The 22788-nt window shown below is 36.4% G+C and overlaps 1 protein-coding gene across 1 annotated transcript in view; it reads left to right on the forward strand.

Annotated features, from left to right (window-relative positions):
• Nucleotides 1-2514: 2514 nt before the first annotated feature.
• LOC136027358 (vigilin-like) overlaps nt 2515-22788 on the forward strand; it is an 83685-nt gene continuing 63411 nt past the window's right edge. Inside the window, exons 1-3 of the mRNA XM_065704523.1 lie at nt 2515-2593; nt 14734-14785; nt 21966-22237. Of these exons, the coding sequence (XP_065560595.1) occupies nt 21989-22237 (249 nt within the window). The 5' untranslated portion in view covers nt 2515-2593; nt 14734-14785; nt 21966-21988. The remainder of the gene's footprint in view (nt 2594-14733; nt 14786-21965; nt 22238-22788) is intronic.

Consider the following 22788-nt stretch of genomic DNA (forward strand, 5'->3'; position numbering starts at 1 on the left):
TAAGTAAGTGTCTTATGAGCCAGCATCCCTTAGAAATTGGCACCTGGGGGTAGGATTCTCCCTTTGTTCCTCCCAAAGGTCCATCCGTGTTTAGTATACTGAATAATATATCTGTAACAAGCACCTTTCACACCGACTTTTAAATAAACTAATAATAAGTCAACAATTGATTGAATGACTTCGAATAATTTATATTAATTATCAGTGCAAATAAACATATTTTCAACAAAATTACTTACAGCGAAGGTGGAATCGAGTAATTATTAAAATCATCATCACACGCTTTCAAAACATCATAAAAAACAAATTTCTTAGTGAAAAAAGTATCTGGATCTCGTTTTTGGGCCCAGCTTCACTATCCAATAATCCTAAGCTTCAGAAAATTTGGGAGGGAAAGCCTCAGCTAAACTTTTTCCCGTTACAGATTCACTTTTCAGTTGCTTTCGGAAAAGCTGGAACATTTTTTTTTAAATATTCATTTACAGATTCAGCCACCACATTCCAAGATCTAACAATAAAAACTTAATTTCATAAGCAAACTCAATACTTTTTAACCTTTACCTTGCATTCTTCGGTCACCTCTGATGTGATTTCATGCAAAAACGGTCGTTTTTGTATGAGGCAACAAATTTCATTAGATTTTTGTAGAAAGTTCATGCGTCCCAACGGTTCAATGGGTTAAGTAAAACAGTTCAAAATAGGGATGATACCTTTTTATTGACAGTGAATAGATATAAAATTATTTAACTGGATATTTCGAACACATATACAGTGTTTATCATCAGCAGTAAAACTCTGATTTTTAGTGAGAGTTTCAGTCAATGGGTTAATTGAAATGCTTTTACTGAGCCATTGAAAATCACATTCGTTATTCTGAATTGAATACTTTATTGTTCTTCTCTGTAAGAAGATCTCAACAGCCTTTGTCTGTGGGCAACAACAGGGATACCGAGTTCAACCCATGCAAATACAAAGTCCTTCGTCTTGGTCCAAACAACCCCTATCATAGTTATTACATGGTTGACTCTGCAGGAGCCGATATACCCATTCAGAGTGCCAAAGGAAAGCATGATCTTGGGTTAATTATTGACATTAAATTTAAATTTCATAGTCACTGTCAGAGCTAAATAGCTAAGGCAAACAAGGTTCTTGGTTTAATCAAGCGTTCAGTGACAAGTCAGCGACCAAGAGTAATCAAGAAGCTAAACACAGCCCTATTTCGTCTCAGTTTTGAGTTTGGGATGTCGGTTGTCAACCTGCGCTCTAAGTGTGACATGAAGATACTTGAGAAGGTGCAGCGTAGAGCAACAAAGCTCCCTTTTTCCAGAAAACAAATCTTATACGAGCAACGACTAAAAAAGCTCGACCTTCCTACCCTACCGTGGCATAGAAATAGAGGATATGTCGTCCTAGTATCTAAGATGATGACCAGTGATATTAATAAGCCCATTTTCAATCACAGTGAATATACCAAAGCACGAGGAACCCCCAGAAAATACTGCGTACATTTTTTTGCAGAAAGCCTGAGAAGCTAAATTCCTTAACCAATCCTGCTGTTCCACTGTGGAACTCACTCAGCGAATCTACAGTGTCTGCCAGGTCATTTGACAGCTTCAAGATCAGTGTTGACCGAGATATGACCGGGAAGTCATGGAAACCGCAGTGGGTTGAACCAGTATCATCCAACATTGTATAATAGCCCTCAAATGCACTAGGCAAGCGCTACATCTAGTTGCACCCATCGCATATATATATATATATATATATATATATATATATATATATATATATATATATATATATATATATATATATATATATATATATATATATATATATATATATATATATATATATATATATATATATATATATACTTATAACAGATACGATTATGAATTGTCACATGAATATTGATTCTACATTACCTGGCGACATCTACAGGCTCTTCAACCTTAGTCGCTGGAAGATGCGATTTAAGGTAATTTAAGTTAATAAATTGCAGGTAACAGAGACATTTATCACGCTTATCAGATATTTTCAGTTAATATTTAATAAGGAACACAAGGGCCAGGCTCTTTTTATCCATCATTTTGCCTTAACAGTTAGGAGGAAATTTTCAAGGAAATGAATACACAAGTGAAGAATTATATCTTATTAGGCATGGCTACCTTAGGTAAATACAGGTTATGCCTTTGATTGTTATTCTGTGCTTCTAGAGTCTTAGTTAGCCTATTCTTTTGCATTTGCTGTTTAATATTTTTTAATGTTTAACTTGTAAAATTTATTTGCGCTTCAGCAGCTGCATCAAATCGTCTCTGTGAGAATATTTTTGCGATTTCACTGCATCCACTATCAATGAGCTATTTTGTTTAAAAAATTACATCAATGGGAACTGAGTGTTCCATAGAAGGAATGCAAATTTTCCTGCAAAACTCCAGTGTAACGACAGAGAATCGAATAAAACTGCGAAATTTGGCAGTGTCGGTAGATATGCTAATTCCAATGAGGCGTGTTTTGTATTGGTTCTGCCATCTTTTCATTATTATCAATATTTTGCATCATTTTCATTTTACATAACGGTGTTCACGCTGTAAGTAACCAATTCAATAGGTTAAATTTGAGTTTTAAAACTCCCCTCAATAGCTGGGTATTTTACCGTATTATGTCTAGAGTATTTTCCACTACCAAGAATTTTGCTTGCTTCTAGAGCTTTTGTTTCGGTTGTAAACTGGTGCTGATAGGCTAAGTCTAGACTACTTTAGCATGACCAAAAATCAGCTTTTTTTTAATAGCGTAACAGCTATCAGGGATCTGACAGGATATAGCGTATCTCATTTCTGTATGAAGACAGAAGAGTAGTAACCTACCTTGAACAGGGTATTCAACATTCTAAATATGGCCTATTGGTTGATACAGTGACAGCTCCCCCCCTCCCCCAGTAATATAGCAAGTTAATAAATTGAATTATCATGCTGGTTTCATCTTAGCTTTTGCACTCTCAAATTGGAAAAATGATTAAATACTGGAAGTCACTTCATATCAAGAATTATACCTACTCTCCTCCCTGAGGACAAATGTTTAGACTAAAAAAGACCTATCTATATATAAATGTATATAGGGACATTTAAATACTTAACAGTTTTGAGCTGCTGAGAAGGAATCACATTTAAAGAGAACAATTCTTAGGCTACTTCATAATATGTTGAATACTTGTAGCCTAATATTTCTTAAGTAGGGTAAAAAATTGGTATCCAAGTGAGGAAAATTATGTAAAACTCAAACCTTCACATCTTGTATGGCAAAGAATTGAGAAGAATTTATAAGTCAATGAATATACCTTAAAATGTAATTTGTGTATCAATACAGTTATTGTTAAAATTACTTAGGAACAAGTAGGCTACTTAAAATAATTAGTTTATTGACTTACCTACAAGGTCCTCTTTTTGAACTACTAATTATCCTATTTTTATGTTTAAAGCCTATCCTTTCAGTGTTTCAGTTTTATTCACATATTAGCAGAAAGCTGATTTACTTTTGTTCCTAAAAATGTAACTTTCATTGCCTGACATCTACTCTGTAAGCCAGCAATATCAAATAGAATTATATTTCTATTAAATTGTTTATCAAAACAGAGACCACATTTTTAATTTATGCTGGCAAATCATTAGTGAAAATTCTACCTAAGTGAGAGGGCTTTTATTACTACCTCCCCCCCCTTTGCATCATGCTTTAGTAAATTAGGGGAGGTCTAAAAACCAATCTCTATTTTTCTGGAATACCAAAGAAAAAAGGTCTTTTAGCTTAACCAAAGAAAGCTATTTTCAGTAGGCCTATTTGTAGGAAGTGCATTCTCACACCCCAGTAATATCATTGGTTATTTTATATATTTTACAAGAGCATTGAATAAAGAATTAAATAACATACTCCTCTATATTAGCTTAGAACCATATATTGCACATTTCTGATTTCTTTTTTATCAAGAATTTGACCTTATTTTGCTCTGAAGCAGAAAGTAAGGAATTAACTTGTGCTTCAAAGTTCAATAAGCTATTGAGAATCAGGGTGTTTTTATCCAAATAAGCTATAAAATTTATGTATTGTTTTATTATTCTAGAGAATGTTTTTTTTATTTGGCAAGAAGTTCATTTTGCATCTCAATATTGTACAAGAGAGTGTTGTGCTTCATTGTGCTCATTTGTAAGCCATTACAACAGCTTTATTGAACTTGTCTAAATTGAGTGTTGGCCTTGCTGAGGGATAGCTAGCTCTCTTTTGCATATATTATTTGTAAATATTTGGCAATTGAAATTATTGACCTACAAATAAAGCAAACCTGCAACTAAATGCCATTTTTATGCTCTTTCTGAATATAATAATTGTTTTTCTCACAAATTCAATTTTAAACTCTTTTAGGAACTTTTTACATAATAATTTCATTCTATATTTGTTTGATATAAAATGGGTTATAACATTTGTTTCAAACATACTATTTCATTTTAAATCCATTCTGTCAAAGTTGTATAATTCACAAACAATGATTTCTCAACATTAAGTTGAATGAAAAAATTCAAAACAAACCTGTCATGTATTCTTCCCATTCTGCTAGGCTGCTTAAGAACTGCTGTTTCACCTATATGTCAAAACATATCAAAGCTGACAGAAGAAACATGGCAGATAAGAAATGGAGAATTTGTTTTGAATCTTTTAATGAACTTAATTTTGACAAATCAATGCTTATCAATTATAAAACTTCAATAAAAGGGGTTTTATAATGAAATAGTAAGTCTGAAACCAATGTTTTACTCCTTTTTGTACCAAAAATATAGAAAGAAATAGTTATTTTTAAATATCCAAAAATGCTTATAACTGAATTTGTAAGAAAAGCAAATATTATATTCAGAAAGAACATAAAAAATGGTATCTAGTGATGTGCTCACTTCATTTGTAGGTCAATAATATGAACTGCTCAATATTTACCCATGCTTTTTCCAGGGGCACTTTACATCTAAGGTTTTGTGGTAAATTTGTCATTTACAAGATAATTTAGCTAGGATGAAAGTGAATACATCACTTGATGCCTTTGTTCATGCTTTTTTGTTGTTCAGTAATCCCTTCTGGGGCAAATTCCATTGAGCCCAAGTGTGAAAATATATTTTAAAGCAAAACTGAATAGCAAGAAAAAATTCACCATTTGCAGGCAATTCAGGAATAGAAATTAATTTTTCCTTATGGCAACCAGTCCCCAAAGATATGCAATAAAAACTTGAGATAGCTATTTTGTTCTAATTATTCTGAAAGCCAAATAACTATAACTCCAGGGTCAATATAATCCCCCAACTTCCTCAAGGCAATTGCTGTAAGTTATACAAGGTGCCTTTTGTTTATGTTTAAGTTTTTTAATTAGGAAAAGATGACAGATTTGATTCCAGATCTAAAGACTTGGGGTGTTAAGGTTAAACTTTAAAAAAGTTTTGAAAGGGATGAACACTGTATGTGCATACTGGTTGTCAAAAACATGTCTTAGGAATGGATGAGGGTGTTTAAAAGTCAGTGGATATTGAAGAGTGATCAGAAGGCAACCAGCCCCATTGTCATTTCTAGGTCAAAAGAAAGTTTTGAGAAAGATGAACATAGTATATGGACACCGGCTGTCAAAAAGCATATTAGCAACATCTTAGGAATAGATGAGGGTGTTAAAAAGAGTCAGTGGATATTAAAGAGTGATCAGATGGCAACCAGCCTATAGTCCTTTCTAGGTGCCCCCTCTCCTGTTCACTGAAGTTTTTAAACTGCCAATTTGTTCAGAACAGTCAAAGGTCTAGTAACTATATCTCTGGGGATGCTATATGCACAGTCAGTCTATTTTTGCCTGCTAGATTTTTCATTTGGAAAAAGGGAATATTTGATCTTGGACGTGTCTGAAAAGGCTTAGGGCATTGAAGTTACAATGAAGATTGAGGGGGTATATTGAACCACATAAAAAAAAAAACTGTGTTCATCCAGGTCCTTGAAAAGGTGTCAAATACTGAGGGACATATTGAAAAGAATCAAAGCACTTGGTGCATGCTGGTTGTCAAAATGGCTTATCAGCAATATGGCTGGGGTAGCTGAGCATATTAAGCTGATACTTCCAGGGTATGTTCAGGCAGATGTTTGAAAGCAATCAGAGGCCAACCCCTCCCCACCTGTCCTATTTATGGGTCTTCTCCCCAACCTGATCATAATTTGGAGACAAAATATTTTGTTCTAAATAGTAAAAAAGAAAAAAAAAATACACCTTTGGGGTGCTAAGCCCTATGTAGCCCCCACGGTAAGGGTTATAAATGATGGACTATTCCTAGTGTTTATGTACAGGTCTATCATTTGAAAGTCGGCAATGTTTGTTCCTGGGTTTGTCTAATAAAGCTAAGTGTGCTAAGGTGAATGTTGAAGGCCATGCTGAAGTAAATCAAATCTTTTTACATTTAGGCTATCAATTACCTTAAATTGCAGCTTGGAGCAATATAAGGATTTTTCCTTGAAGAAACTCCAGAGTTGATAACACATGACACATAGTTGAATACATACACTTGACTAGTGGTTTGATGTTGCTGATTTCAAATGCTTCCCAGTTATACTTCCATTCTTTTTTTGACCATTTGTTGTCAAGATGGTTCTTAAAGCTGTCTGTGGTTTGGGCAGCAATGGTATCTGGCAGTAATTTGTTCCAGAGGTTAGCAACACGATTGGTAAGAAAATGGGCACATTGCCGCTTTGAGGAGAAATGCCTGGATAACTTCAAGTTATGTCCCCTTGTACAAGAATCCTGAGACGCCAGAGGAAGAAGACCAGGAACTGCCTTGGAATTAATAAGTTTATGAACCTGAAGGCATCACCCCATCTTCTTCTATAAACCAGAGTTGGGAGTTTCAGCTTGCATAGCCTTGTAGGGTAAGGGAGCTCATACAGTCCACTCACCATTTTAGTAGCTCTTCTGTGGACATCTTCAAGAATTTTAACATGTTTTTTGAAAAAGGGGAATGCAAGGACCATGCCTGTCTCAAGCCTTGGCCAAACAGGTCCTTTATACAAAAGGCTCCGAATTTTAGGAGAACAAGAGGAAATTGTTCTTTTTATGAGCCCTTGTGATGAGCTAGCTGATGCTGCTGCCTTCTTTGCATGAGTGCTAAATTTAAGATCATTGTCAGCAATTACTCCTTGGTCACATTCTTCCAACACTGGAGAAACGAGTTGACCATAAAGAGAGTAAGTTGTATTGATATTCTTGTGCCCAAAGTGTAAAACATGACATTTTGACACATTGAAAGTGAGTAGCCAAGGTTTGCCCACATGCTAAGGAGATCAAGGTCATTTTGAAGTTGGGAAGTATCTTCAAGAATGCTAGCTGGACCAATTACCTTGGAATCATCAGCATATAACGTCATCCTGCTTTTAAGTGCTAGAGGAGCATCATTTATGAAAATATTGAACATGGTGGGGCCAAGAACACTACCCTGTGGAACCCCACTGATAACATTCTGAGAGGAGGATACAATAGGATTACCATCTGCACCAAACAGTCTTACATGCTGAACACAATTCCTCAAGAAATCCAGGATCCAGTTGAGAATTTTTTCCTCCAAACTAATAGATTGTAGCTTAAGCTCAAGTCTCCTATCACAAACTTTGTCAAATGCTTTTGAAAAATCAATGAGGGTCATGTCAACAGGGATTCCCAACTCCAGTAGTTTTGTAATATAGTCATATGACTCAAGCAGATTAGTGTCAACTGATCTGTTGCATCAGAAACCATGTTGAGAGCTGTTAAGAAGATTATTCCAATCAAGATGCTCAATAACTGCTTTGTTGATAATAGGTTCAAGAAGCTTAACAACAACAGAGGTAATACTAATAGGCCAGTAATTTTCCACATAATCTTTCCATCTCTTTTTGTGAATTGGGGTAATATATGTCACTTTCCACTCAGCAAGAAGCTTTGAGCTATCAAGAGATAGTCTAATGAGCTTTGAAAGTGGGTATACTATTTCTGCACTCATGCAAGAGACAGGGGTGGAGGCCATTTGGCCCTGCAGGTTTAGTTACATCCAACAAAGCTAGCTGTTTCATAACAGACTCCTCAGTCACCTCAAGAAGTGGCATTGGTTGAGTAACAATATATGAGGGGGGAGCCGGAAACTTACTAGCAGTTTCTGATGTAAAAGCTGATGCAAATTGGTTATTTAGGATCTTGGCTTTAATAGCTGGGTCTGAAACTGTCTGACCATGATGAGTCAAATCAGGGACAGAGTGCCTATTTCGACATTTAACAGAAGCATACTGCCAAAACAGCTTGGGATTATTTTTTATATTTTCAGCTAACCTTTCTTCATGTCTCTTCTTCAGTTGTTTGATGGAATTGGTGGCCTCATTCCATGCCTTTTGATACTTCTGATAGTTTGCATCTGTTTTCTTTTTTTTAAAGTGTTTCCAGGTTCGATTCTTCCTATTCAGTAGTTTGCTAGTTAGACAAGTCATGAAGGGTAGTGTTTTTTGCCTGTCTCCTCCAAAATGTTCTAGTGTGAGCTTTTTCAAAAACTAGCAATACGGCTTTGAATTTCTGCCAAGATTCTTTGATATCTGAAGTGAATATGGTATCCCAGTCAAAGTCAGCAAGTCTCTCAGAGATACGCCTGTAATCAATAACAAGCACAATTCTGTGAGGATAACAGCATGATCACAATAGGGGCAAGAAATTCATTTTTTGTCCACAAATCTGGATTATTAAGAATAACTAGGTCCAGTATGTTGGATGCTTGACCATCTCTATACTGTGTAGGTTGGTCAATAGTTGTGAACAGTGAATGTTCAGACAGACAAGTAAGAAATGGAGATTCCTGTTCTTTGGCTGAAAAACCAGAACCATCAACCCAGTCATAATCGGGAAAATTGAAGTCTCCAAGAATCACCACATGTTGGTTGCAAGAGTCTTTGATAATATCAGAAATGATATTAAGCAAGATACTGTTCTGATTCAAGGCAAGAGGGAGTATTAGGACTACAATAAACCACTCCAACCACCATTGTAGAATACCACACTGCAGTCTAACCCAGACATTCTCAACCCAAACACAGCAATGGGAAGAAGGAATCAAAGTGCTTACCTTGAAACTACTTTTTACATATATTCCAACACCTCTCCTGCAGGCATCAGACTCAATGTTAGATATGAGTTGGTATCCACTGATTTCAAGTGCTTGGGCTGTAAGAGGCTGTTTCACATTTTTGGGGCATATCTCAGATATGGCTGCAATATCAACTATTTCTTTTGCTAGGTGGATATGGAGTTCTGGAACCTTGTTGAAGAGGCCATCAGCATTTGCACTAAGAATCCTTAATTTTCCAATATCATTTGCATGACGAGTTGCACTTTTGGTTGCCACGTGCAGAGATGATTTATTAGCAAAAAAAAACACCAGCAGAAAGAGGCTCAGTTGATGAAGCATCAGAAGAAACTGTTAAATTAGCACTGAAAAAATGGGAACTACTTGAGGACAACTCATTAATACATGAAACATCATCATCAACTGAAACAAACAAACTATTTACACTCTCATCTGGTGACTCTTGTCTGTCCAGATGAGAAACATTACAACTTAATCCAAAATCATCCCCTGCTGTGGAATTGCAGTCTGCAGCAGGTCTGCGTCGTTTTTTATGACAATTTTTAAGTTCCTGATTACAAGATTTTTTTCACCTAACGCTGTTCTCTCTTTCAGTTGCTGAACAAGCTCTCTATGTTTAAGGCGATCCTCCCTGGATTGGTTGGATTGAAACTGGATGTCTGCTCTGAGTTCAAACGATTTCTGAAGGATTTTTTTCTTAACCTCAAAATTGGACACAGTAAAAATTACCAGTGGAGGACGTTGGCTTGGGGTTGAATTTGGACAAGATGGCAAACGTCTAACATTAATTAGCTCGCCAGGATTGATGCAATACTGCGGCGCTAAATAATCTTGAATAAAAATAGACGGGTCACCAGACACTGGTATTCCAAGTGCAACAATATTTAATTTTCGATATCATGATTCTTTTCAGCTTGCACTATTCGTATAATATTGGATGCACTCAGGGCTGAGACATTAGCAGATTTGATTTCTTCTTGGGCAATCAACCAAGTAGTCTTTTCATCACACTTTATGGAGAGGTTTTGTTCAATAGTAACCACTTTAGTGTTTAAAAGTTTGAAGTCTGCTTTCAACGTATCCATGGTACTATTGACCAGTTCAGTTAGTGTCTGGGAGATAGTTCTCTGGAATGGCAACATGGCTGCTGAAACGGCAGACGTTATGTCCACTACACTGGGGGCATGAGTTGGTGGGCTTGTAAGGCATTTAGAACAGTTCCATGCACACTCAAGCTTACTAGTAGTCGAGTTCAATGCAGCAAATTCTTCATCATTCAAATTTAAACAAATAGCACATGTCCATTTGCTGCAAGAGTTGCACTGCAAACATTTAGAACTCTTGTCAAGGCATTTCATACAGCGGTCTGACTTGGAGGGGCTTTCTCGAACGCGCTTTTCAGGTCTTTTTCCCAATTCATCAGACACGCCAACACTTTTAACTGTCGATTTCGGCATAATATTGGCAACACTTATTACAACTTCAAAGAAAACGGTTGAAAGATAATCAATATTAATTCAGTGACATGGCACTTATCACAAATAAAGTAATTGTCTAATTAAAAACAGAATAAGACAAAAATGGTATTATTTTGTTAAGCGTTTTTTTCTGCATCCATTAGTACATAACACATTGGGAAAGAAACACTCTATCTATAGGAAATGTTGGATAAAATTAAACTAGGTCACAGCACATCAATAAAGTTTGTATCACCATCATCAACTGATGATGATCATAATCAAAAAGGAGAATCTTTAATATCTTTGGAGTGGCTAAGGGTATTAACTCAAAATTCTCAGGACCTCTACTAATACTGTGGTTGCAAATGCAGCAAATTTTGACTCTCAGCACTTCTACTTTCTGGTACTTCAAGAAATTTTTAGTGAGATTTTGAACAAAATCAAACACACTGTATACTTGATGGTTGTCAAAAGTGTGTATCAGTAATATATCTGGAGTGGAAGAAAGTATTAAGTTAAAACTTCAAGGACATGTTGAAAAAAGATTGGAGGGCAAAGGCTTTCTTTTCTTTTTTCAGTTATCCCCCCCCTCTCATTTGATACTGATCAAGATTCTGAGATAACCATTTTTTTGACACAGTTAAAAGGTCTAATAACTATGTGTCTGGGAATATCATGCTCCTCTGCAAAAGGTGTGGTAAGTTATACAATCTACCCATTGTTTACATATGGGATTTATCATAGGAAAATGTGGGACAGTTTGACTGTGTGTATGTGTTAGGAAAGGCTAAGGGTATTAAAGTAAAACGGGGGAATATGGAGGGGAATGTTAAACTAAATTAAAAGACCCCATGTTCACCCAGATTATCGAAAGGGCATATCTAAATATCTCCTTACAGTCACTACTGTGACAGTTTGTAACTTTGACTATGACTGCTTGCAACTATGACCAATACTACTTGTAGTCACAATGCTAATACAACCACTTTTGACTGCATTTTTAACTCCTTGCAACTTTGATTACTTGTGACTGTGGCAGTGATTGCTTGCAATTTTAACCACTTGTGGCTGGAACTACTTGTGACTGTTGCTGTAAATAAAGGTACTTACTCTAGCAATTATTACTACTTGCAACTACAACTCCTTGTGACTACCTACTTGCAGCACTAACTACTGTACTTGCAAATGCAGCTATTTACAACTGTAACTACTTAAGACTGCAAATACTTGCAACTGTAAAACTGAAAAAAAATCCAACATCAGAATGACAAATTATTCCTTAGTCAAAATTATTAAACTACAAGATGTCAGCAAATTACTGGAAAAACCCTGAAAAAACTGAAAAAGAATTAAATAATATATACATTAAAAAATGTTTACAAAAGAATATATAAAAAGTGAGAGGGAACAAAACAAGCAAACAAACAAACATAAAACTTGTGTGTTACTTATACAAAATTAAGAAAAAGGAAAACTAGCAGTTTATTTCATCTGTAATGAAGGGGAGAAAGGTTTCTTCATATCTGGAGGTAAAGCAACAAATGGGGACAAGATAAGAACAGGCTCAGAAACAGTCCATGGCAGGCAGCATCTGGGTGGGGGGGTTATCTTTTGGGGGAAATGCTTTTGGTGCAAGGGTTTGTTATTAACCAAGTGACATATAGCAATTGTAAATTCTGTCAGTCTGTTGGTCCTGCTTTTGCTACTTTAGGCACTTCCAGGTAAGCTAGGACGGTGAAATTTGTCAAGCGTATCAGGGACCAGACCAGATTAAATTAGAAATAGTCGCTTTCGTGATTTGGCCATCTGGAAGGGGGGGAGTGGGGAGCCTGTTAATTCAAAAAAAAGAAGAAAAAATGAACTATTTTTAACTTATGAACAGTTGATCAAATATTAATGAAATTTGATGTTTGGAAGGATATCGTGTTTCAGAGCTGTTATTTTAAATCCCGACCGAATCTGGTGACATTGGGGGGAGTTTTGGGGGAACCTAAAATCTTGGAAAACGCTGAGAGAGGGGGGATTGGGATGAAACTTGTTGGGAAAATAAGCAGAAGTCCTAGATACGTGGTTGACATAATCAGAACGGATCCGCTCTATTTGGGGGAGTGGGGGGAGGGCTAATTCTGAAAAATTAGAAAAAATGACGTGTTTTTGTTGTGATCGGATCTTCATAAAACTTTGTATTTAGAAGGACCTCGTAACTCAGATCTCTTATTTTAAATCCCAACCGGAGCGAGTGTCATTGCGGGGGGCAGTTGGGGGGGACTGGATATTTTAGAAAATACTTAAAGCAGAGAGATCATGATGAAACTGAGTGGGAAGAATAAAAAAAGTCCAAGATGCGGAACTGACATAACCGGATCCGCTCTCTTTGTGGAGTTAGGGGGGAGGGAATAATTTGGAAAAAAAATAGAAAAAATGAGGTATTTGTAACTTACGAACGGGTGACCAGATTTTAATGAAATTTGATATTTAGAAGGATCTTGTGCTTTAGAGCTCTTATTTTAAATTCCGACCAGATTCTCGGACATGGGGGGGGGGTTGGAGGGAAAAACCGGAATTCTTGGAAAACGTGAAAATTGGGGTATCTTTATCTTATGAATAGGTGATCGGATCTTAATGAAACTTGATATATAGAAGGATCATATGTCTCAGATGCTCCATTTTTGACTCGAATTGGATCTGGGGACATGGGGGTTGGAGGGGGGAAACAGAAATCTCGAAAAACGCTTAGCGTGGAGAGATCGGGATGAAACTTGATGGGAAGAATAAGCACAAATTGTAGATACGTGATCGATATAATCGGAACGGATCCGTTCTCTTTGGAGGAGCTGGGGGGTGTAAATTTGGAAAAATTAGGAAAATTGACGTATTTTTAACTTAAGAACGGGTGACCGGATCTTAATGAAATTTGATATTTAGAAGGAACTCATGTCTCAGAGCTCTTTTTTCAAATCCTGACCAGATCTGTTGACATTGGGGGGAGTTGGAGGGGAAAACCGGAAATCTTGGAAAACGCTTAGAGTGGAGGAATCGGGATGAAGCTTGGTGGGTAGAATAAGCAATTGCCGTAGATACGTGATTGACATAACCGTACTGGATTCGCTCTCTTTGGGGGAGTTAGGGGTGGGGTTTTAGTGCTTTGGCGAGTTTGGTGCTTCTGGACGTGCTAGGACGATGAAAATTGGTAGGCGTGTGAGGGAGCTGCACAAATTAACTTGATAAAGTCGTTTTCCCTGATTCGGCCATCTGGGGGGCTGAAGGAAGAGGAAAAATTAGAAAAAAGAGGTATTTATAACTTACGAGTGGGTGATCGGATCTTAATGAATTTTGGTATTTAGAAGGACATCATGACTCAGAACTCTTATTTTAAATCCCGACCGGCACTAAGCCTCTGATTTTCCTTTTAAATCGATCTATTGATTCTTAGAATTTTGCTAGAGCTCATACCATATGAGCTCTTGGCTCTTCCGGCCTCGTCACAAGTGCCATATTTAGCTCTTAGCTCTTGTTCTAAAAGGATGAACATACATACATATTTATATATTATTTCTTTCCCAGGGGTTATCATGCTAAACCAATGGTCTTAGAAAATGAGGAGGCAGGTTATTTGAATGAAAATTAAGAGATCTAGTGCCCTTTTTCAGTAGCCGTAGAGATTGTGCTACAGTAAAGTGACTTTTACTGCCATTTGGTGATAAAGAACTTTAAAATTCTGGGATAGCCAATCGATTATTGAAAACTGGCCTGTCTTCATAAACCTTCCATAAATTTGTACATGCAGTTATTCTTTTGTTAATTTTTTGTTCCATTTAGGTTTCAGTATTCCTCTTTGCTTCTCCTTGACTCGCTTTTTTAAGAAAACTTTGTGAAGGTGATTACTTTATCTATGTCCAAAGTAAAAACATATTGAATATATAGTTAACAAGTATATTAGTCCCAAGTATTAGTATGTAAGAGTTTTTTTGGTTTTCAGTTTACTAGTTGTCTTTTGTTAGTCAGTTCACAAGTAAAGATAAGTTACGTTCCCAAAAATGTTTCCACAGATCATATAAAACAGGGTAATCTCGTAACAACTCCTTTCATTAATTGATATTCTTTTCCAGACTGTTGGGCACTAAGTCTTTTCGGACCTACACTTGGAATTACGGTACCTAGGTATGTTTTTTTTTGTCATTTTGTAATATTTTTAGCTTTTTTATGTTTTATGAGTAAAGTTTGGAATACCTTGAGGCATTAAATCATTTTCTGTTTGTTTTCGAAGCTTACTCATACACAAAGGGAAGGGCTTCTGACATCCCCAGCGTAATTCAAATATGTTTACAACATGTTTATATTGTCATTTTAACATCCCTGCTTTTGAATTTTTTTTTACACGTTTTAGTTCTTTATCTACTCTATAAGTTTCTTCTTGTATGCTTGTTTTGCTAAAAAGTCTTTGAAAAAATTTTCATACTATCTTTCCTTTATAAAATATTTTAAACATTAAGGAGATTTAAAAGGGGGTTTTTAAATTGCTGTTAGCCCTTTGTCCAGTCTCATTTCTAGGTTGCATATGTTGCACGTGTTGAATCTTTGTTTGAATGGATCAACACATGACTCTAATATAATAGTTAGCTCAAACTGTTAGCCCTCGGTGGATGTATAGGGCCTAAAAAAGCTGTTTTCAAGTACTGTTCCCCTATCCTTCTTGTATTCGGAAATATTTTCTTGTGACAATCCAAATTGAATATTGCCCTTGGAAAAGAAAAACGTGCAAGTTCAACAGATATTAGTCCTAAACAGCAGTCTGTTCCTGGAGAAACATTTTGGCAGGACAACTTATGTTAATGCACATTCGTGTATTCATGTGTGAACACAAAATTGCGTCCATGGCTTGGATTTTCTTCACCCGAAAAATAAAACAAATATCATGAAAATGAAATTCCCTGCATACTTTGAAATCTTTTCAGTTAGTTGGTCCTTGAAATATAGTTCTTGGACCATGTCCCCTTTTTCATCCCAATTATGTAGGTATTTTTTATGTGTAATCGTGTTCTTCAAGTGTCCCGCAACAAAATAATCCTATGAGTACTTATGGAATCCGCATGAAATCTGTCATGAAATCTCTTTTACTGTTACTGCTCTCAATGAAATAAAAATTATCCAGCAAAACCCTTTGACCAATTAATCGTATTTTTCAGATGTTTATGCATTGCAGTGTGTCCACTTATGCATTGCATAAGTGGACACAAGCTAGACTTACTGGACTCAGAGGTTCTTTTCCTGGGGGAGAAGAGGTCAAAAACACTAAAGAAACCGTACTTTTATGCTAATTTTTCTTTTTGGAATTTTTTACCATTCACTATTCTTAGATTTACGCATGGGAACACCTAGTTTCAGTTGTTAATAGAGAGTTTTCGGTTGTGACAAGAGCATTTGTTCTCAGAAAACCTGTTCAGGGGAAGCTCATCCCCAGAATGCTTATGGCCGGAAATCTTGTCCCAATGATCTCAAAAAATTCCAACCAAAAGAACCTAAATTGACACTCAAGTTTCTCGCCCCGAAAAAAGTCATGCTCAATCAGTCGCGGATCCAGGGGAGACGGGGGTGCCTCCCTTCTGACGTAGTGGTTGATTTGTGGCTGAGATCACTTGCTACGGTTTGGGTTGGAACGAAAGTTTTTATGGCACTTGGTATTAACCAAGTGACATATAGCAATCGCAAATTCTGTCGGTCTGTCTGTCTGTCTGTTGGTCCTGGTTTTGCTACTTTAGGCACTTCCAGGTAAGCTAGGACGATGAAATTTGGCAAGCGTATCAGGGACCGGACCAGAATAAATTAGAAATAGTCGTTTTCCCAATTTGACCATCTGGGGGGGGGAGTGGGGGCCGGTTAATTGGGAAAAATAGAAAAAATGAAGTATTTTTAACTTATGAGCAGGTGATGGGATCTTAATGAAATTTGATGGTTGGAATGATATTTTGTCTCAGAGCTCTTATTTTAAATCTCGACCGGATCTGATGACATTGGGGGAGTTGGAGGGGGGAGGGAAACCTAAAATCTTGGAAAACACTTAGAGTGGAGGGATCGGGATGAAACTTGATGGGAAAAATAAGCACAAATCCCAGATACATGATTGACATAATCGGAACGGATCCGCTCTCTTTGGGGTAGTTGGGGGGGGGTAATTCTGAAAAATTAGAAAAAATGAGGTATTTTTAACTTACGAACGGGCGATCGGATCTCAATGAAATTTGATTTTTAGAAGGATATCGTGTCTTAGAGGGCTTATTTTAAATCCCGACCGGATCTGGTGACATTGGGGGGGGGAGTTCGGAGGGGGAAACCTAAAACTTGGAAAACACTTAGAGTGGAGGGATCGGATGAAACTTGGTGGGAAAAATAAACACAAGTCCTAGATAGATGATTGACATAAACGGATCGGATCCGCTCTCTTTGGGGTAGTTGGGGGGGGGGGTTATTTCTGAAAAATTAGAAAAAATGAGGTATTTTTAACTTACGAACGGGTGATTGGATCTCAATGAACTTTGATATTTAGAAGGATATCGTGGCTCAGAGCTCTTTTTTTAAACCCGACCGGATCTGGTGACATTGGGGGGGAGTTGGGTGGGGGAAACCTAAAACTTGGAAAACACTTAGAGTGGAGGGATCGGGATGAAACTTGGTGGGAAAAATAATCACGAGTCCTTGGTACATGATTGACACAACTGGAACGGATCCGCTCTCTTTGCGGTAGTTGGGGGAGGGGTTAATTCTGAAGAATAAGAAAAAATGATGTATTTTTAACTTACGAACGGGTGATCGGATCTCAGTGAAATTTGATATTTAGTAGGATATCGTGTCTCAAAGCTCTTATTTTAATCCTGACCGGATCTGGTGACATAGGGGGAAGTTTGGGGTGGGGGAACCTAAAATCAGGGAACACGCTTAGATTGGAGGGACCGGGATGAAACTTGGTGGGAAAAATAAGGAGAAGTCTTACATACGTGATTTACAAAATTGGAACGGATCCGCTCTATTGGGGAGGGGTTAATTCTGAAAAATAAGAAAAAAGACGTATTTTTAACTTATGAAGGAGCGATCGGATCTTCATGAAACTTCATATTTAGAAGGACCTCGTAACTCAGATCTCTTATTTTAAATCTCAACCGGATCAAGCATAATTGGGGGGGGGTTAGGGGGACCGGAAATCTTAGAAAATACTTAAAGCGGTGAGATCAGGATGAAACTGGATGGGAAGAATAGAAACCTGTCTAAGATACGTGACTGACATAACCGGGCCGGATCTGCTCTCTTTGGTGGAATTGGGGGGGGGGGTAATTTTGAAAATTGAGGTATTTGTAACTTACAAAAGGGTGACCAGATCTTAATGAAATTTGATATTTAGAAGGATATTGTGCTTTAGAGTTCTAATTTTAAATTCCGACCAGACCCTGTGACATTGGGGGGGAGTTGGAGGGGGAAACCGGAATTTTTGGAAAACGTGAAAATTGGGGTGTTTTTATCTTACGAATAGATGATCGGATCTTGATGAAATTTGATTTTTAGAAGGAATTCATGTCTCAGAGCTCTTATTTCAAATCCCGACCAGATCTTTTGACATTGGGGGGAGTTGGAGGGGGAAATTTTGGAAAAAACACTTGGAGTGGAGGATTCGGGATGAAGCTTGGTGGATAGAATAAACAAATGTCCTTGATACGTGATTGACAGAATCGTACTGGATTCGCTCTCTTTGGGTGAGTTGGGGGGAGGGGTTCAGTGATTTGGCGAGTTTGGTGCTTCTGGACGTGCTAGGACGATGAAAATTGGTAGGCGTGTCAGGGAGCTGCACAATTTGACTCGATAAAGTCATTTTCCCAGATTCGACCATCTGGGGGGCTAAAGGGAGTGGAAAAATTAGGTATTTATAACCTACGAGTGGGTGATCGGGTGGTAATGAATTTTGATATTTAGAAGGAGATCGTGACTCAGAGCTCTTATTTTAAATCCTGACCGGCATTAAGCCTCTTATTTTCCTTTTTAAATCAATCTATTGATTCATAGAATTCTGTTAGAGCTCATACCATATGATCTCTTAGCTCTTTTCTCCTTGTCACAAGTGCCATATGAGCTCTTAGCTCTTTGTTTTTTTTTTAAATTGGTTTTTAATAGTTGAACTTTAGGTAAGTTTTTGATTATTAAGACTGTTTCTTTTTGCTAACAAGTTTGAAATAAGGGTGTAGTTACTTTGTAGGGTCTCTGTTAGATTTTTACTAGTGACGCATACCGCCAAATACTATGTAATTAACTTTAGGTTTATCAAGGAAATCCGTCCTTATTACCACAAAAGCCAACTGGGAGGTGAAAATCTTCATTTTGTAATATCAAGGAGGGGAAATTTAAAATCTTAACTTCTTTAGGCTTTCGAAATGATATTTTTGTGCTGTCACAACGGGACTGAAGAGCAAAATATTTACTTCTTTTACTGTAAAAAATTTGTTTTGGAGTCTTGCTATGGCAGTGAGGCGAAGAAATTGATATCATTACTTTTTTGGCTATCTGTTTTGGTTTTTTCGGTTTGCTTTTTTTGCAAAGCGGGGATGGTTTTTACAACATTGTGGTTTTTGGGGGGATTTGTATAATAGAAAGTAAATGTGTGATAAGTGCAAAAATTATTGATTTAAATTTTGGATTTTGGTGAGGAAATAGTGGCCTCTTTACTGCCTACTTTCATCTAATTAAAGCTCTGCGTTATATGACATATAACTTCCTCTGTCCACCGTAAAACACTAAATTAAAGGCCAATTTCTTTAGAACTTTAATAAAGGTTCGTATAAGTAAATACTTAAAACTAAGTATATGAGTCGAAATATTCCTTCAAAGGTCGGAGTAATCATTTAAGAAGAATAGATTTTCGAGAAATTGTGTGTAAAAGGAGACAAATAATTATGTATTTTTTTTTATCTAAATATACTTAGATAATACGGTGACCGTATTGGACCAACAGTCCTACTAGATCGGGAGAGAGCTCACTTGGACGGAAAAAAAATTCTAATGTCCTTTTCAAATTGCCCAAAAAAAATTGGAGGGTACTGGTCCCCCCTTCCACACCCTTTTTTGCGAAAGATATCCGATCAAACGCTTTAGATGGCCATTTAATTCAACATTGTTGAAAGGTCAAATAACTATGCTTTTGCTATTGAGAAATACACGGACATTATTTTGGGTAATTTTCTGCGGTGAGGGGTTGGGAGATTTTTCAAGGGTTGTAATTTCCACGATAAGTTTTACAAGGGTGGGAAGAGAGAAGGGGATTTCCTGGCATGATTTGATAAACAGTCAGAAATTAAATAAAAGAACAATTCAGCTGAAAGTAAGGAGCAACACTTTAACTTAAAAGAACAGAGATTATTCTGCATTTTATTGGGGGGGTGTCCTTTCCCCTATCTCGCTCTTTAAGCTAATTTCTGACCTTTTATCCTGATTCTTTAGGAAAGACTACCCAAACACAAGGGCCTTTGAACTTGAATGAAAAGTATTTTTAAACAACTTTTAAGATTTTAGTGTAAAGAGGAAGCTCTATCCCATAGACATTTTTGTAACCTTAGAGGTATGGTTCTCTCTCGAGCCGAGCTGATGAACATAGGGTGTATGTTTTAGACTCCTGAAACACGAGGACCGTCTAATTGGATTACGAAGCTTTCTTAAAGTACTAAAAACATTTGAGAAAAGAGCAAGGGATTGAAGAGGGTCCCTCCCCTATATGCGGGAAACTCTTTTATGTATCTTCGTTTCAAGTTTTATTGTGACTCCTTACTTTCCTTTAAAAAAAAAACTTGTTAAAAAAAAATCGTGTGTGTGTTTGTGTGTGTCCTGTATGGTTCACTACACTGTTTATGAGATCACCAAGAAACTCGAAGAAACTGTTGAGTATACTCTTGTGAATGTTTCAGGTATAAAATCCCCCCCCCTTCCAATGCGCTCTTAACACTTTTGGTGCTAACTGGAATAAGATACCTCTCGACATAAATAATTGGCTGTCGCTTCTGGTCATTTTTATCTAGACATTCAATTAACTGATTAGTTGATTATGGTTTTCAACAGTTTCGTTAATTTTGGTATTCAACCTAATTTTTGAATACTTTTCATATTTAAAAAAAATAACCATCGTAACTTTACATATGAGGGAAATTTTTCAAGGTGAAAATTCCATGGGGGGAGATTTTCCATGTTAAAATGAATTTGGTTCGCATATATCTGCTATGCAATCAAAATACATTAATTACGTTATTTATATACATGTAAAGTAAAGGACAACCTTAATTAACCTGGGATGAACTCTATTGCAGATAGCGTTGTTTTTGAAAAAAGAGGATGTTCATGTTTATTGATTCAGTGCATTATCGTATTTTTCGATTTATAGACTCAATTCTTAAATGAAGACGGATTTTCCGGGGAAATTTTTCAAATAATTTTAATGTATTAATACGATCGTTATTAATACACAAGAGGAAGTTTCCCTGAATTGCCTTTCTTTAGAGATCGCAGTGACGAGCGACGGGTACGCTAGTGATACATAAATTTTTATTCTGTTTAAAATTATGATGAAGTTTTCGGAAAAAGTTTCAGATAAACATTCCCAATTTGGGTACAGCTTAACAATCTAGTGATTTTTAAGAATTGGAAACTAATTATAAATAGCTAATTTGACTTTCTTATCCACTTTAATACTCAATATCTTCTGGTCTTATTTGTAATGCAAATTGAAATCTTAGTTTCCATAAATCTTTTTTTAAGTTCAAGCTTAATTTTTAAAACTGCTTATTTATGCTAAATATTTTAAGAAGAAAATTGTCACACCTTGAAGGTGTTATCCAAAAATTGGTATAATTGCATAATTTATTACAAAGTTATGCAAAATTAAAACTTACTAATAAATGAATTAATTAATGCAGCAAAATGTTTAATTATTTAATTCCGTTATAAAGGAGTTGCCAGATCGATTAAACCATTTGACTTGCATCAGATATAGAGATGGAAAATTTTTTTCCTTGTAGCCTATCTGATTATATAGGATTTGGTTAAGTACATTTATTACATCTGCTTAGTCTTGATCGCTGCTTTAAAAGAAGTCATTTATTAAATTGTGGCCTAAATTTGTTTTTGGTCAATAGTCTTTATTTGTAGGGAACTTTTGCGGGTGTTTTTGAGCATTGAGAATGTGTTATTGCTTTGACGCTACGTTTTAGCAATAGTAGAGCGAATCATTTGACGTTTTAAACGCCTTATTTATTGTATCTGATTATCTGTATTGTTGGAGATATTCAAGTAAGCTTATTGTTTTACCTTTAATTAGTACTGTAACGACACGGCACGGCCATGGAATCAGTTCTTTCGCCTAACGTTTTGGAGTCGACTGCCAACGGTTTGATGACGACAGGCAATCCCCTGGACTTACCATCAGGATCTGAGGCTTTTGACCAACCCATTCATAATGGCGAAGCCGCATCCAATAATTATGACGACATTTTCCCTGTGCTTCCTGTCACTGCCATCCCTCAAGGAATGGACTCAAACTTGGGCCGCTGGAATGAAAAACTCCGAGTTGGTGTAAGAAATGTCACACAGGTAAGCATTTCTTTTTTACTTTTACGTTTATAGCAACGCTGTATTGGCATGATATGCCTTTAGTATATATATATATATATATATATATATATATATATATATATATATATATATATATATATATATATATATATTTATATATATAGATATAAATAACCCGATAACATTCAAGTTCCTGATTTGTTTGGTGTGAGTAAAACCAGTTTGTCTGTTTGCATTCGGGTATAATTAGCTGAGTCTCAAGCTATTAATGAGAAAAATTACGATGCATGCATATTTTAATTAAATATCAAACAGTTCGTGGTAACGAACTGTAGTAAGGAGCGACCTGGCTCACTAGTAAACGAAACTCTAAAAAACGGTATTTCGATGCTAAAAGATATATCAAAAGAACTGGATTTTTATGTTAATTTTAAATATACAAGTTTCATCAAATTTAGTCTTTGTCATCAAAAGTTACGAGCCTGAGAAAATTTGCCTTATTTTGGAAAATAGGGGGTAACACCCCCTAAAAGTCATAGGATTTTAACGAAAATCACACCATCGCATTC

The sequence above is a fragment of the Artemia franciscana genome, chromosome 5, assembly GCF_032884065.1.
Source record: "Artemia franciscana chromosome 5, ASM3288406v1, whole genome shotgun sequence".
Taxonomy (NCBI): Eukaryota; Metazoa; Arthropoda; class Branchiopoda; order Anostraca; family Artemiidae; genus Artemia; species Artemia franciscana.